The 17,841-nt window shown below is 37.3% G+C and overlaps 1 protein-coding gene across 2 annotated transcripts in view; it reads left to right on the forward strand.

Moving 5' to 3' along the window:
• The window catches only part of FSD1L (fibronectin type III and SPRY domain containing 1 like), a 68,173-nt gene that overhangs the window by 41,004 nt on the left and 9,328 nt on the right, over positions 1 to 17,841 (forward strand). The window contains exons 7-13 of one of the 2 annotated variants that reach the window (XM_028108834.2): positions 1,339 to 1,548; positions 3,266 to 3,364; positions 7,952 to 8,081; positions 8,893 to 8,925; positions 12,107 to 12,207; positions 13,432 to 13,683; positions 17,707 to 17,795. In XM_028108834.2, the coding sequence (XP_027964635.1) occupies positions 1,339 to 1,548; positions 3,266 to 3,364; positions 7,952 to 8,081; positions 8,893 to 8,925; positions 12,107 to 12,207; positions 13,432 to 13,683; positions 17,707 to 17,795 (914 nt within the window). The remainder of the gene's footprint in view (positions 1 to 1,338; positions 1,549 to 3,265; positions 3,365 to 7,951; positions 8,082 to 8,892; positions 8,926 to 12,106; positions 12,208 to 13,431; positions 13,684 to 17,706; positions 17,796 to 17,841) is intronic. The other variant, XM_028108835.2, reaches the window with a different exon arrangement.

The following is a 17,841-nucleotide window of genomic DNA, read 5'->3' on the forward strand; positions in this document are numbered from 1 at the left end:
TTTTTTTTTAATTGAGAGAGAGAATGGTAGAGAGAGAGCATGAGAGGGAAGAAGGTCAGAGGGAGAAGCAGACTCCCCGCCAAGCAGGGAGCCCAATGTGGGACTCGATCCCGGAACTCCAGGATCATGACCCGAGCCAAAGGCAGTCGCTTAACCAACTGAGCCACCCTCAATATTAAGTATAATGTTAACGGTGGCTTTTTTGCAAATGTTCTTTATCAAGCAAAGTTCTTCTCTGTTCTGGTTTGCTGAGTTTTTGTCATGAGTGTCAAATATTTTTTCTCTGTTCATAAGATCATATGATTTTTCTTCCAATGTGATCAATTATATTAATTGATTTAGAATGTTGAACCAGCCCTGTATACTTGGAATAAGTCTTTTAAAAACTCTTTTTAGTGACAGAATGTTTAAATACAATATCTGCAGTTTCACACATTTTAGACACATCTATGTCACTGGAGGACCATGTTCTTCAATTAAGTCTCTTGTTTTGCAAATGGAACATCTGTTGATGTTGAGGAGCTATGGAAAATCTCTTCTATGGAAAATAAATGAATTACTGTTCATACATGTTAGTTATGGCTCATTTACCTTGGTTAATTTTAATGACTCATAGAACTCATTGCAGAAACATCTAAAAATCCTAAAGTATTTTTGGGGGGTTGGGGAATTCATTTTTGTTTAGTGATGAGAAATTACAATTCTTTTATAAATAAGATTTCATTTTTTTTATTTTTTAAAGATTTTATTTATTTATTCATGAAAGACAGAGAGAAAGAGAGAGGCAGAGGGAGAAGCAGTCTCCCAAGGAGCAGGGAGCCCGACGCGGGACTCAATCCCAGGACCCTGGGATCATGACGTGAGCTGAAGGCAGACGCTTAACCATCTGAGCCACCCAGGCGCCCTATAAATAAGATTTTTAAAATACATTGAAACTATCTTAAATTAGTTTAATCATTGGATTCAAAGCAAAGTTTTCTATTTTGTCTTTAGTGATTTAATATATATTCTACAGCTGTTTGAAGTAGCAGATTAAGAAGTATATGTTGAGAAATAACAAGTTATTCTTGATTCTTTATCTTTGGCATGTTTGAATTGCTTTTTGCCAACTAGGATTTTAATAAAGTTTGAATAAATCTATAAAAAAACTTGAAACATGAATTTTTAAATGGAACTTTGAAAAATAGTTATTTTGCATTTATTAGGTTACCCTTTCTCTTAGCCTCATTCAGTTGCACCATTCAAAAGCAACATGAAAAAAGCAGTTTGAATGACAAACATAAATATTGGATTATTACTATAATAAATGAGAAATGAACCTTTTTTTTTTTTATTCAGTCCCTAAAGCTCCAGAGATAGATCCAGTAGACTGTTTGGTGGCTGACAATTCTGTAACAGTAGCTTGGAGAATGCCAGAAGAAGATAATAAGATTGACCATTTTATACTGGAACATCGGAAAACTAATTTTGATGGACTTCCACGTGTAAAGGATGAACGATGCTGGGAAGTAATCGATAATATTAAGGGTACCGAGTATACACTCTCAGGTAAAAGGACTGCATTTCATGAATCTCATTCTCAGAAAGTAAATGTAATTGTGAAAAATATTTTGAGTTACTTTAAAAGATTAAGTTTCTTTAGCCACGAGTAAGTTTCTCTTAAAATATCAGGAAAACTTTCATTTTAATTACTTCTGGATATATGTAATCTGGTAAAACAGTGTATGTAAAACAAACATGAAGGGGTGTTCTGGAAACAATATTTCAGAATAACATTTAATTTTAACCTTGATTTTCTTTTTTTTTTTTAATATTTATTTATTTATTTGAGAGACAGAATGAGATAGAGAGTACATGAGAGGGGGTAGGGTCAGAGGGAGAAGCAGACTCCCCGCTCAGCAGGGAGCCCGATGTGGGACTCGATCCCAGGACTCCAGGATCACGACCTGAGCCGAAGGCACTCGCTTAACCAACTGAGCCACCCAGGCACCCAACCTTGATTTTCTAAGAATAAAACTGTCAATTTCCTAGGTGTACATACTACCCTACATTTCAGTGGCACCATGAATACTGTTGCTTTTACCTTTTTATGATTACCTTCACAGTAATACTTAAGGGCTGTGACTTGGTATTAGAAATTCGTGTTAGCCTTTTAAAAGTCTTTAAAAAGGTATATATACACACACAAAAGGTATTTCCACATATAGGGGACTTTGGGTATTTGAAATGGACAAATGTTTCCAGAGTTCTTCAACACTTCTTATGTATGAGCAGTGACATTACCATTATTGAGCACTTACTGTTTGTCAGGAGTTGGGCTGAAGTGTATTACACAACACATCTCATTTAATCTTTACAATTATGAGGTTGGTTTTATGATTTCTATTTTGCAGATACAAAAACTGCCTCTGTCAAGTTGTTGATAGTCCCATAGCTAGTAATTTTTGGATGGAAATTTTAAAGATTTTATTTTATTTTTTAAAGTAATCTCTGCATTCATCGTGGGGCTCAAACTTATCATTCTGAGAACCAGAGTTGCATGCTGTACCGATTGAGCTAGCCAGGCACGCCATGGATTGAGATTTTAATCTAGACTTGACTAACTTCAGAATTTACTATTAATTCCTATGCTTTACTTTCTCTTTAAATTCATTTTTCACATAAAAAGACAATGTTTCATAAATATAAAAATTCTTTAGGGTGTCTTCTTTCCAGAAACTGAATATGTTATTTTATTTTATTTTTATTTTTATTTTTTTTAAAGATTTTATTTATTTGAGAGAGAGAGAATGAGAGATAGAGAGCACGAGAGGGAAGAGGGTCAGAGGGAGAAGCAGACTCCCCGCTGAGCAGGGAGCCCGATGCGGGACTCGATCCCCGGTCTCCGGGATCATGACCTGAGCCGAAGGCAGTCGCCTAACCGACTGAGCCACCCAGGTGCCCTGAATATGTTATTTTAAATTGTAGCATTTCTCCTTGAATAAAGCATCACTTTTAACAAGGCTTGAGAGTACCTTTTTATCACTAGGTTTAAAAAAAATCCACATTGAAAACTGTATATAATTTATTTCTTTTGAAGAAAGTAGTAGATAAATCATGACTCCTCTTATTTGAGGTGTTATCATTGTTTTAACATAAACATGTACTCTCCTGGAGTAAAGAAATAGTTCCAAGGAGGAAAAGTGTCTCTTTGAAGGTTCAAACTCATACTTTTGGAGTAGGTCCCTTTATTTTTCATATCTGAAAACCATTTTCATTTTTTCAGGCTTGAAGTTTGATTCAAAGTATATGAATTTCAGAGTACGAGCTTGTAACAAAGCTGTAGCTGGAGAGTATTCTGATCCAGTGACTCTAGAGACCAAAGGTAAGATCATAGATATTTATACAGCATAAAACAAAACTTAACATCCGAAGTTATTCAAGACTGTGACAGGAAGCATTTCATGTATGGTAGCACTTCTTCCCCACTGCATGTGCACATACAAACACACACTTGGAATTCCCAGCAGTAGGAATTTTAAGATGGGAAAATTAGAATTACAAAATTGGTTTTCATTAGTTCATCTTTGTTTTTTGTTAAGATTTTATTTATTTATTTGACAGAGAGAGAGACTGAGAGCGGGAACACAGCAGGGGGAGTGGGAGAGGGAGAAGCAGGCTTCCCGCAGAGCAGGGAGCCTGACGCGGGTCTCGATCCCAGGACCCTGGAATCATGACCTGAGCCGAAGGCAGAAGGTTAACGACTGAGCCACCCAGGTGCCCCGGACATGTACATTTCTATGCAAATTCCACAGATTCAGGAAAATGAATAGCTGGCTCATAGTCTTCTTGGAGCTGGGCTGGCTACTCCTATTGGCAGTGTCTGAATCTTAGTAGTCAAATTCTTGGTCTTATTGTTTGAAAGAGAAAGACTAAGTTGATTTTAGTCCTTTCAAGAGTTCTCACTGTGAGGGGCGCCTGGGTGGCTCAGTCGGTAAAGCGACTGCCTTTGCTCAGGTCATGATCCCAGGGTACTGGGATCGAGCCCCGCATCAGGCTCCCTGCTCAGCGGGGAGTCTGCCTCTCCTTCTCCCTCTGCTCTTCCCCTCTGCTCATGCTTTCTCTCTTACTTTCAAATGAATAAAATTCTTAAAAAAAAAAAAAAATCCCAGCAGTTTGTTGTGTTGGAATTATGAAAGAAAGAAAAGGAGTTCTCACTGTGGGGTAAACCCCTTGGGGTAGGGATAGACTGAAACTCAACCCTGAGACCTACTAAACATTGATTCTGACCTTCAGGGAGACCCAGAATAAAATTTGTCCCTTACATGGCTGTAGGTCACAGCTTTTCTAAGGTTATTCCATACCATTGGAGTAGTTACTAATGAGGGCAAGAGCTCCAGAGGAAAAGTTTAGATTTTTAAAAAATGACATGTTGAACAATTGTTTGCTAATTTTTTTGGCTTATTGTAGTGCTTTTTGACCAACCATAGTAATAAATGTATGGAACAAAGAACTGGAGGGAAAGGGAGATGGAAATTAAATAGTGGAATCCTACCAAAATTTGATATCCTGCCTTTTAATGGTGTTCAATGTGGGAAACAGTGAACATTTTTTATTTCTGTCTCTCCAATGTATGTAGCATTGTTTCTTTTTTTTTTTTTTTTAAAGATTTTTTATTTATTTATTTGACAGAGACACAGCGAGAGAGGGAATACAAGCAGGGGGAGTGGGAGAGGGAGAAGCAAGCTTCCTGCTGAGCAGGGAGCCCGATGCGGGGCTTGATCCCAGGACCCCGGGATCATGACCTGAGCTGAAGTCAGACGCTTAACAACTGAGCCACCCAGGTGCCCCTGTAGCATTATTTCTTGTCATTGGAACTGTCACATGTGATGAGTAATCTAAGTTCTTATGTATAGAATTTTTAAGTATTTTATCCCTTACTTCCTTGTAAAGGCAAATGATGTGATATTAATCACAAATTACTCTCTAGTTTGAAATGATAGTGGCTATGACATGGAGTACCAAGAAAGCAGCCACCAACACAAACACATGAAGCATAATGGTGCTTCAATTTTTTGGTACCTTGTTTTCACAGACTTTTAAAGATACAGAAACTAATACCTATCTCTATTTAGAGATGATGTGAGATAGGACTGATGTTTGAGACCTCACTTTTGAGACCAGTCCTTTTTTTAATTTTTTTTTTTTAAACTACACTGTATCCCTGTTAGCTTAGCGAGACTCAGTGACTTATTTGAGGTCCCGTAAAGGGGATAGTGTCCAAAACAAAACAAAAAAAAGAGAGCGAGATAAAAGATTATACCTCTGGGATTGAAGCCCATGCCTTTCTGTCTGCATGCTGTGGTATTTAGCAAGTCTAGTCTCGGTTGGCTTGGAGGTTATCTTTTCTTGCCACTCATGACTCCACCCTTCTCCATCATATTAAACATTAGGGAACAGCCTTAGGATTTTTTTCTTGCCTTTATTTTTTTTAAAGCCTTAGGATCGGAGCACCTGGGTGGCTCAGATGATTAAGCATCTGCCTTTGGCTCAGGTCATGATTCCAGTGTCCTGGGATCGAGCCCCACATCGGGCTCCCTGCTCAGCGGGGAGTCTGCTTCTCCCCCTCCCTCTGCTTCTCCCCCTGCTCATGCTCTCTCTCTCTCTCTCTCTCTCTCTCTCTCTCTCTCTGTATCTCTGTGTCTCAAATGAATAAATAAAAAAAAACTTTAAGGGCGCCTGGGTGGCTCAGATGGTTAAGCGTCTGCCTTCGGCTCAGGTCATGATCCCAGGGTCCTGGGATCGAGTCCCGCATCGGGCTCCCTGCTCCTTGGGAGCCTGCTTCTCCCTCTGCCTCTCTCTCTCTCTCTCTGTCTGTCTCTCATGAATAAATAAATAAAATCTTTAAAAAAAAAATCTTTAAAAAAAAAATAAAGCCTTAGATCTTAACAAGCAGCTGAGAATTGATGGTACCTTAGAGTCATACTTTTTCTTTCTCTCCAGAATGTAGATACCCTCACATGTATTGCCTAATAGAGGGGTTAATAAATCCTGGGTTTTTTTTTTTTTTTAAGTTTATTTATTTATTTTTTTAGTAAACTCTACACCCAGTGTGGGGCTCGAACTCACCACCCCGAGATCAAGAGTCTTATGCTATTCTGACTGAACCAGCCATGCGCCCCAACCCTCTTTTCTTAAGGCAGTTCATTCTTGATAGTGCAGGGTCTCAAATTTGCTTAATCCTAATTTTTTGGTAACCTGCTTATGAAGTAACTGTTAAATGCCTATTTAGTAACCTTATTAAGGAATTTTTTTGTCATTTGTATTGAAAAACTATATTCTTTCTATAAGTTCATTTCTGTTTACATTGCAAATTTTGAAAAGTTAACAACTTGTTTAGTATGATATTTCCTAGAAGTAGTATGGTCAGTAGATTTGTATTTAGAAAGTTATTTTGTAAGTAAAGACAATGAACAATGGTCAGATGCATAGTTGAAATTAAAGTGTTCTTGGGATGCCTGGGTGGCTCAGTTGGTTAAGCGTCTGCTTTCGGCTCAGGTCATGATCCCAGGGTCCTGGGATCGAGTCCCATATCGGGCTCCTTGCTCAGGAGGGAGCCTGCTTCTCCCTCTGCCTGCCGCTCCCCCTGCTTGTGCTTTCTCTTTCTCTCTGACAAATAAAAAAATCTTTAAAAAATAAAAAATTAAAGTGCTCTTTACAGAATAGTGAAGGAAAAAATTTTTAATTTACAAGGTAAACATTAGGCTCTGTATATGACTACTTTGTTGTTTGATGATGCACACTTTGTAGATACACTGAAGCTTTGGCTAAATCAAGCAGTATCCTTAAGTGAAATAGGGTTGTAAAGGAATATCACTACAATGAGTAATTAACAGAAATTTGAAATTTTGAAGGAGAATATAACTAACAGAAGCCGATTAGTTGGTAACTATGTAGTAGATGATACTTTGCTTAAGGCAGAGATTCTAGGAATTGCATTTGAGAACATGAGGAATTCTGCATTATTTAGCTTAATCAATACATTTTAATGATTTACCTTCAGTTTCAAAGAGAGAAGGTAATACTTCTCTCTTAGACTGATTTCCTAAACTAGCAGTTCTGAGTAAGTCTTATGAGTAAGATAGATAGTTTCCCAAAGTACCAGGTAATTTGAAAAGCATAGTTTTGTTTCATTTTTTAAATTATTTTTTAAAATTTGGCACATTACATTAGTTTCAAACGTAGTGATTCAGCTTCTCTGTAGTTGTGCTGTGCTCACTGCAAACCATCTGTCATCATAAAATGCTATTCCTGTACCGCTGACTATATGCTCTATGCTGTGCCTTTTATTCCTGTGACGTTTTGAGTTTTTTGATTTGTTTTCATGGAAGTAATCCTTTCCCCATGTCTTTGCCATTTAAGTCATATCTAGCTCTATCAGCTGGGCCAGTTTCCTTACTCTTGCTGTCATAGCCTGTTTCTCTGTGCTTTTTAATTCAAAACTACTGAGAGTTTAAATATGAAAGTATTAAGTATTAGAGCCTCAGAGAAAATGTGTTTGTGCCAGGCTGTATAATTTTTTTACACCACATCCTCAAGTCTACCAGCTACTCTTCCTATTTAGTCATAGCAGTCAACTGATAATCAACTGATACTCTAATAATAGAAAGTTGAGATTATTATGTGCTGATGGAAATTCCAGCAGAAGGAATAGCAGAGACACCAGAGGCCATGCAAGTACATTGTATTTGGTTGGAGTTACAGGATATGTAGAGAATGTCAATGGTCAGTAAAGTAGGAGTTAGTAAATTACAGCCTTATCTTTGGGTACTTTAAATGCTAGCATTAGGAATTTGAACTTTATTGTTTATAGTGTTGAATAAATTAAGTACAAAATAATGTGATGATAGTTGTGCTTCAGAATATGGGTATGTTGTATATTTTTTAAAAAGTGAAATATTGTTTTGGACAGCACTAAACTTCAGTTTGGATAACTCATCATCCCATTTGAACCTGAGAGTTGAAGATAGCTGTGTAGAGTGGGATCCTACTGGAGGAAAAGGTCAAGAAAATAAAATGAAAGGGAAAGAGAATAAGGGCAGGTAAGCCAGTTCATTAGATCTGTTATGTGGACACATGCTTGTACATTGTTTCTTACTTGACAATGACTGTGATTTGTGATAGGTTAATAACAACCACAGTAGTAAAGAATATAATACTGTTTATCAATACTTGAATTTGTTATAACATTTCTTATTACTTTTTCTTTCCTAATCCTCTTTTTACACATTTTATTTCAGCAATCCATTTCTTTAAAGTTATATCTACAGCAACTTGAACTGCTTCAGAAAGAAGTTCCTGAATTTTAGACTTATAGATCAGCTGTCTTACCTGAAGGTCTGCCTTAAATGACAGCTTTTAGCATGTACTGTCCCATTGTCTTGCCCCTGATCAGCAACCTTATGAACCAAAGAGGAAGTCTTGGGACCTTTTGTTGTTGTCAGACTTACTTAGACAGTCTCCAAAGTATGGGAGCCTCTTTCCTTTTTTTTAAGATTTTATTTATTTGACAGAGAGAGACACAGCGAGAGGGAACACAAGCAGGGGGAGTGGGAGAGGGAGAAGCAGGCTTCTGGTGGAGCAGGGAGCCTGATGTGAGGCTCGATCCCAGGACCCTGGGATCATGACCTGAGCCGAAGGCAGACGCTTAACGACTGAGCCACCTAGGTGCCCCTCTTTCTTTTTTAACAGAGGAAAATTTTGCTCAAACTGAAAGAAAGTAATATCACTGTGAGTTAAAACAGTGAATTAAAAAAAAAATTTCTCAGCAGACTTTTGATCTAATTTTAGTATAAGCTGTTAAATTTAAGTTGTAAAGCAGTCTCTTAACAGTTGCCTATTTTTATCTAACAGTGTCCATGTTACTTCACTGAAGAAACATACAAGGTGATGATCTATGTCTGTCTGGTTCTAGGACTTAGTATATCTAGCTTGGCTGAATAACTTTAATTTTTCTTTTAACCAATAAGCAGAAGCCATTGCAGCGCTTTCATAAGCTAAAATACTGCTCTGTGTAGACTGTCTGTATTGGTAGTTTATGTTTTGAATTTACAGCATTAGAGTATGCTGCATACTGTTTAGATTATATTGTATATGGTAACAAAACAATAAGCTCTGCTTTAAAGTCTTTCTTGAGTTATTTTCCCTCATCTGATTTTTTTTCTACATTTACTTATACCTGGCATCTTTCTTGTGCTGTATTCACTATATCTAACATTACAGCTTTGTGTTTATTTGTATTTGACACGAGGCAGGTTTGAAGTGTTCTTTTTTTTTTAAGATTTTATTTATTTGAGAGAGAGAATGAGATAGAGAGCATGAGAGGGGAGAGGGTCAGAGGGAGAAGCAGACTCCCTGCCGAGCAGGGAGCCCAATGCGGGACTTGATCCCGGGACTCCAGGATCATGACCTGAGCCGAAGGCAGTCACCCAACCAACTGAGCCACCCAGGCGCCCTGAAGTGTTCTATATTGTGTAGTGATCATGCAGTTTCAGAAGCATCAAGGATAAAAAATAAAGGTCATTGCTAAAATTACTAGGACAGTGCTCAATGAATCAATTCAAATTGCATGATTAATAATGTGCTAATTTGAAGATAGCACATATCTTTACCAGAAACCAGAATGTATTTCCTTTTCAAAATTATTTTCTTTTTTTCTAGTTTATCTGCTCATTATTAGTGAAAGTGACTTCAGCGTTAGCATATTATAAATTATAAAATGTTGCTGGATTTATATATGAAGTTTCATTTGGTCACTTGGAGATTTTTATAGACTGCTTGTATTTAGCAGTTCAGATCATATTATTTCTCTTTCTCCTCCTTTTTAAGGATATTTTATGTGTAGGGTACTTCTGAAATGTTATATACATTTATTCTTTCCATAAATATTTATTCATGTAAGGTGTCAGCTGGATGTGGTGGGTCTTATAGGGATAAATAGTGTTCCTGCCTTTAAGAAATTTGCCCTAGCTTGTGTATATAAGATACATATCTATAATCAAATAATAATACAAAGTAGAGATTACATGTTATGGTAAGCATGAATAAAGGATTTTGAGGAAGAAAGATGTCTTGAGCTGCCAGGTTTTAAGGTGGTCAGTTAGGGCATTGAGTCAAACTAAAAGTAACAATCAAGCCTATATTCACTTATGTGATAGTATAAGCAAGGGACCTCAAAGGAAAGGCTGCTAGCTCTCTTCAGTGTTCCATTTTTCCCAACAGAATGGCACCGGGTGAGGATCAGGTAAATCAAAGATTGCAAATGGTGGTTATCTGGAGGGTCATCTCACTGCCAAGAGAGCCCCAAACAGAATGCTCTTCCTGTTGTTTTATGGACCTGAGGCCAAGAAGAAGGGAGAAGAGGGAAGGTTAGAAGTGGAAAAGTATTGAGATGGAGTGGAGAGAGTGCCTTCAGACTACACACCTCACCCCTGTCCCCTGTAAGGAGGTCTATACAGAGGCAGCTGAAAAGGTCTCATAAGGGGGTCTCTGAATAGAGGTGCTTAAGCTAGGAATGCAGATATGCATATGAGTACTGGGTTGGGGTGGGGGTGGATTGCATCTCCCTTCAGAAGCTGTGGTGAACTAGCTATGCACCAAGTCTGGTATGGGAAAGGCAGCCCTCCTAGGCTTGTCACTAAAAGCCTTTTATAATTGTCTATGGTTGGGCCTGAAAGGCTACACATAGGATTTTGGCCTGGAGCTGGATTCCTCAGAAGTGTTATTTAGCCTGGTAAGATCTGGAAGATTTTCATTAACAAAATAGTATTTAGGCTGGTTCTCAAGAAAGTAGAAGAATGCATGCCATTTGGACTTGGATTGAGAGAGGGAGGAACAAGAGAAAAGGCACTGAAGCAAGTTGCCTGAGTTTAAGGAACACTTTAGCTGCTACATTTAGCTGCTCTCTGCGGGTGAGAAGGCTAGAAAAGCCTTCTGGAAGAACCTGCAATTCCAAGCTAAGTTGTTTGTAGGTAGGAAAGAATACTTGAAGATTTTAAAGTAGGTGTGTCACATAGATTTATCTGGTAACAGTGAACAAGATGAATTGGGTGCCAAAGAGATCATTTCAGAAACTAGTAAAACAATCTAGAGTGCAGGTAGACTTTATACACAGTCAAGCTGCAAAGGTATTGTTAAAGGGGAGAGGTGGGAGGGATCATGTTTGACCTAGGACAGTAATAGCTGTTGTACTGCTTGCAAAAATGTTCTTAGGGTTGGAAGTCTACAAGCTGCAATGGAAGAGTCCTCCTTATTTAACTTTTCTTTGAAATTTAAACTGCCACTCTTAATAGTTACGTTTTTTGTCTTTTCTCCATGCTTTTCCCTTTATTTCTTTACTACTGGTAAGTTATGATTTTTTTGTTTTTTAAATGCAGTGATTCAGTATAATTGAAATGTTATTTTTTAGGCATCTTTGGGTTTTGATTTAGTTTGCATTTTTGAGATTTAGTGAAAGGCCTAATACTGTCCTGTTTATCATATCATATAATTTGATGTAAGGGGAGATCAGGTTGAATCTTGTCCATTTTAGTAGGAGAAATGCTTTATGATATTTTATATTATCCTGTGCACGGATTTGGGCATTTACTAAGTTTCTTCTTTTTAAGAAGAAAAGATCCAGAACAAAAATACCTGCTGCTTATGAAAAGGTTATTTAGTTTTCATTTTAATTGTATTTTTGCATTTTAAAATTTAAATTTAACTGCAAGAAATGTAAGCTCTATAATCCATTACCTTTCTTGAGTTCTTTTCTTCCTTTCGGTTCTTTTGTTTTCCTTTTTATCTTGTCTCATTTTGGCATTGTTTCTTAAATCAATTGCGTGTTCTTTGTTTAAGCTTTGTTCAGTCTGCATGATATTAGTGTTCAGCCTGCTTTGTGTTGATGACTTCTTACATTTCAGTGTTTATAATTGACAACTCTGATAATAATTCAGATAAAAGTAAATGGTGTTATTTGTGCAACATAATTAAACATCTTTTCAAAGTTTCCTTTCATGATTTGTAATTTTAGTTTGTGAAACATCTGTAACATAGAATATTTGTTTTTCTTTTTTTCCTGTTTATATAGAAGTGGCACACCATCCCCCAAACGGACATCCATAGGCTCCAGGCCACCAGCAGTAAGAGGCAGCAGAGATCGTTTCACTGGGGAATCATACACAGTGCTGGGTAGGATACACATAGTCTTCATTATGTCAGTTAATATTAAAGGCATCACGGTCACACTCGTGGGCTTTCTGCTCACTTAGAGTGGGAGTGGCCTGTGTACTGAATGTATATTTGCCAAACTTTCTCCCTCTTGAAGCCTGATTACTTTTGGGCGGGTTTCAATTTGTCTAATCATTGATTGCTTCATTTTATGTAGTGCTCTATGTATATGCATATCTTTTTTTTTTCATTTTTTATTATTGTTATGTTAATCACCATACATTACATCATTAGTTTTTGATGTAGTGTTCCATGATTCATTGTTTGTGCATAACACCCAGTGCTCCATGCAGAACGTGCCCTCTTTAATACCCATCACCAGGCTAACCCATCCCCCCACCCACCTCCCCTCTAGAAACCTCAGTTTTTCAGAGTCCATCGTCTCTCATGGTTCGTCTCCCCCTCCGACTTACTCCCCTTCGTTCTTCCCCTCCTGCTATCTTCTTCTTCTTTTTTTTTTCTTAACATATATTGCATTATTTGTTTCAGAAGTACTGATCTGTGATTCAACAGTCTTGCACAATTCACAGCGCTCACCATAGCACATACCCTCCCCAATGTCTGTCACCCAGCCACCCCATCCCTCCCACCCCCCACCACTCCAGCAACCCTCAGTTTGTTTCCCGAGGTTAAAAATTCCTCATATCAGCGAGGTCATATGATACATGTCTTTCTCTGATTGACTTATTTCACTCAGCATAACACCCTCCAGTTCCATCCACGTCGTTGCAAATGGCAAGATCTCATTCCTTTTGATGGCTGCATAATATTCCATTGTGTATATATACCACATCTTCTTTATCCATTCATCTGTCGATGGACATCTTGGCTCTTTCCACAGTTTGGCTGTGGTGGACATTGCTGCTATAAACATTGGGGTGCACGTACCCCTTCGGATCCCGACATTTGTATCTTTGGGATAAATACCCAGTAGAGTATATGCATATCTTCTGAGGGGATAGTAAGGAAGAAAAGTTCTAAAGCCTTTTATAAATCAGAAAAATTAGTAGTAAATATACAAGTAAAGTTATAGCAAATACTTTGCATTTAGTGTCCATGTGTTAATATGGTTATTTTTCTGAATCAGATTTTTTGTGCCATTTTGTGAGATGAGAGATGGGTAAAAATCTATGTGACTCATAAAGAAGAAGTTAGAACCAAATATACCTTTCTGGTCTTTTGCAGGAGACACTGCTATTGAAAGTGGACAACATTATTGGGAGGTCAAAGCCCAGAAGGATTGTAAATCCTACAGTGTGGGAGTAGCATACAAGACTTTGGGGAAATTTGACCAGTTAGGAAAGACAAACACTAGCTGGTGTATCCATGTCAACAACTGGCTACAGAACACATTTGCAGCAAAGCATAATAATAAAGTCAAAGCCTTGGATGCTACTGTTCCTGAGAGAATAGGTGTATTTTGTGATTTTGATGGGGGTAAGTTTACTGATTTTCTCGTAAGTCATTTTGTCATAGTTGCTTATATTTTACTACTTTTCATTGGTAATCGTCTATATGCAGTTCCCATTAATAATGGTGGTCAGGGTATTTGACCTACTAGGATTTGATCACAAAAATAATTTCAGCTCTAGAATTGACTGGAAGGGTGTGTGATGTTTGCCTGAAGGCTTACAAAAGCACTCATCTATAATATGCTTAATAAGTCTGAAAGAATGATTTTCTTAATTTTTGTCTTAAGCATTAAAATTTTTTCTGTCCATTTTAATTCCTTCCTGACCTTATTTTATTACCTGAAAAGAGTGGTGGAGTCAGTTTTTTCAAGTTGGGATGGACCTTAGAAATTGCCCAATCCATCTGCCATAGATATAAAATCCTTCTTACAGTTACCTCTGTAGGTAGTTGTCACTCCTGTGCTTGAAGAACTTTCTGATGTGAAGCTCATTATCTTAGAAGGCAGCTTATTTCACTCTTGGATAGTACTCAGTAATAGAAGGTTTTTCTTAAATTGACTCGCTTTGTTTCCTAATAACTTCCGAGGCTACTGTCCTTAAATTTTGTCATCTGAAGAAACACAGAATTATGTTCCCTAATTCACATTTACATGATAATATAAGTTTAAAAACTATTAACATTGCTTCTTTTGCTCTTTTTCCAGACTATACATTCTCTGTACCATTAGCTGTTCTTCTTATAGCTTAATTTTTCCAAAAGTTTATAAGCTGCTGTGGTTATATCCTGTGTCCACATATTTCTTAAATATTGGTTCTCAAAGTAGATCATGCAACTTCTGACCATCATAAGACATGTAATTTGGCAACACAGTTTCTAGTAATATGACTTAATAGCACTTTTGGTCTATATTGAGCTTGTAGCCACCCAATCCAGTAGATCTTTTCTCATGGAGTTCTGTCAAATTGCCTTTCCCCCCCATATATTAGGCAGTTTAGGGTTGTTTTTGTCGTTTAAACTCAAATGAAGAATATTACATTTGTCCTTAAGTTTCTTTTTCTCTTTTGTTTCGAATTTTTATTTTAATTCTAGGTAGTTAACATGTAGTGTGATACTGATAGTGTTGATACTGAATTTAGTGATTCCTCACTTATGTATAACACCCAATGCTTATCACAACAAGTGCCTTCCTTAATGTCCATCACCAATTTAGCCCATCCCCTGCCCACCTCCCCTCCATCAACCCTCAGTTCTCTATAGTTAAGAGTCTCTTATGGTTTCATCTTAATAGATTTGGCCACTCTTTTTGAAAACTTTTGTTCAGATCATCTAAAAAGTAACTTGATATTTATTTTTTGTAAAATTTGCTTAAGCTTTTTGAACTAGGTATTTGATAAGCATCTTTTCTACTGTCATCAAAATATTTACATAATATATATGCTTTTTTTTTTTGAGAGAGAGAAATAGAGAAAGAGCATGAGCAGGGCAGAAGAAGAGGGAGAGAGAGAATCTTGAGCAGGCTCTATGTTCCACGTGGAGCCCAACACAGGGCTCAATCTCATGACCTTGAGATCATGACCTGAGCCGAATTCAAGAGTCAGATGCTTAGCTGACTGAGCCTCCCAGGCGCTTCTATAAAAATTTTGAAGATGAAACTATTAAACTAGGGAACAAAAGTAATTCCCTAGATACTTCTTTCCAATTTGACACTTTAAGCTAATAAAACCCAATTTTACCATTTTAAGTAACATTGTGTCCAAATAATTTGCTGAGCCTTCTACCTAGTTACTCAAAAGAAAAAAGTTAACTTTGGCTTGATTTAATTTTAGTGATGACATGTTAGTTTTGCTGCATTCTTTTTTACTTACTTTGAATCAGATAAATAATTTTCCTCAGGATACATGTTGTTACTGACACTTTTTTTTTTCTTTATCAACTCTCAGGATAGATTTTGCTTCTCTTCTCTTTTCTCATACTTTGTGGTTCCTCAAAGATACTAGTGAAAAGTGTAATTGCTAGCATAGGGTAACTTTTCACTGGTAATCATCTATATACAATTTCCATTAATATGGTGGTCAGAGTGTTTTGACCTACTAGAATTTGATCAGAAACATAATTTCAGTTCTAGAATTGACTGGGTGTGTGATGTTTGCCTAAAGCCTTACAAAAGCACTCATCTATAATATGCTTAGTAAGTCTGAAAGAATGATTTTCTTGATTTTTGTTTTAAGCATTCAAATTTTTTCTGTTCATTTTAATTCCTTCCTGACCTTATTTTATTACCTGTAAAGAGTGGTGGAGTCAGATTTTTCAAGTTGGAATGGACTTTAAAAATTGCCCAAACCATCCCTAGTAATGTAGGATGGAATCTGATTCTGAGGGCCTTGGAAAATAGTAATAGGCTTGTCTTTTTTATAGTAGTTGAGGGAAGGGGGTTTCTGTGCATTTTTAAAAACTGTAGTCATATGATGATGATCTAATTTTAGAACTGTTGGAGAGTAAGTGGTTAAATGTGGAAGAGATTGCAAACATAGAGTAAGACTTCTCAGGAGTCAGTCTTCGAGCAGTGTAAGCAGGACCATGTTTGTCTTGTTAGGTATTATATCCTTATTGCCTGGCAAGTGCTTTTACCTAGTAAGCCCCCCCCCTTTTTTAAGATTTTATTTATTTATTTGACAGAGAGGAGAGAGGGAACACAAGCAGGGGGAGTGGGAGAGGGAGAAGCAGGCTTCCTGCTGAGCAGGGAGGAAGCCGGATGCGGGGCTCGATCCCAGGACCTGGGATCATGACCTGAGCTGAAGGCAGATCCTTAATGACTGAGTCACCCAGGTGCCCCTAGTAAGTCCTTAATAAGTGTTTGTTGAGTGATTCATAGTAACAAGGGCCTGAGCAGTGGGGAATCCAGAGGAATGGATTTGGTGGTTCTGAGAAGTAGAATTCATAGGACTCAATAGCTAAATATGAATTGGAGAGCAAACAAAGAAGAGTTGAAGATGACTGAGATTCCAGCCAGTGTGGTCAAGAGGATGGTATGTCATCTGCAGCATGGGGAACATAGTCCTGGGGAAAGAGGAGGTGCCAGCAGGACAACTGTGTGGCATGACTGGCTTATACTTAGAAATTCAGTGTTAGGACTCAGAAGAGAAGTAGAGCTGAAGCTAAATGTTAAGACACAGCATCACAGAGTGGCTACTGAAGAACAGTTAAATGTTACTGCTCTGCTGTTTACTTTGTGACCACACATAGGTTGCTTAACGTTTTGATGTACTGTATATAAAGAACCCAATGCTTTAATGGTAGACATAAATATTAGTTTCTCTTCTCTGTTTGGTGGCAGCTGAGTCATTAAGGGAACATTGTAGAGAGAACACAGAACCTGGACAAGCATCTACATTCAGAATAGGAGAAAAGGAGACAGAAGATATCCTCAGGGTTAGAGATACAGAGAAGTCATGGGACAAGAATTTCAAGAAGTGGTAACAGATGTAAGGAGGCCATCAGGTTGGACAGTTAGGTGGTCAGAAAGACAGTTATTTTAGTTGCAGGGTCATGTTGAAAGACTGAGGGTATTTTAAAAACAAACAAAACTGAAGCAGTGATAATTATGATATCAGAGACTGAAATGAGTATGGCTTCAAGTGTTTAGAAGACAAGGTTTAATAAAGTAAGCCTTAAATGATGATAGGATTTGGGTACAAAGGCTGGTTATAGTAAAAAGGAAGAAGAAATAGCCTGGTTTTTACTGAGTTAAGGAAAACATTTGTTAAATAATGATAAAATAAATAGTTTATAGTTGAATAAGTAAGAGTAGTGTCAGATTATGGAAGCACTGTGGAGATCCTGAAAATCAGGAAAGAAAACTAGATTTGGGCTTTTTCTTACACACGTCTACTACTGATTACTGACTTTCAAGTGAGAATTTCTGAGTCTAGTCCTTATACTTTGTAACCAAAAAAAGTGCCAAACTATGTATTATTACATTTACCCATGATGATATGTTAGATTTAATTAAATGTTTTTGTGTAATAAGGCTTTTTTTTTTCCTTTTAGGTCAACTTTCTTTCTATGATGCAAGCTCAAAACAGTTGTTGTATTCCTTTAAGATGAAATTTACTCAGCCAGTACTACCTGGTTTCATGGTTAGTACCAATTTATATTTTATTTGGTTTGATAACTTTAAGGAGA

This window comes from Eumetopias jubatus, unplaced genomic scaffold (assembly GCF_037043125.1).
Source record: "Eumetopias jubatus isolate StellerSeaLion01/CBP00866 unplaced genomic scaffold, mEumJub1_p1.0 scaffold_15, whole genome shotgun sequence".
Taxonomy (NCBI): Eukaryota; Metazoa; Chordata; class Mammalia; order Carnivora; family Otariidae; genus Eumetopias; species Eumetopias jubatus.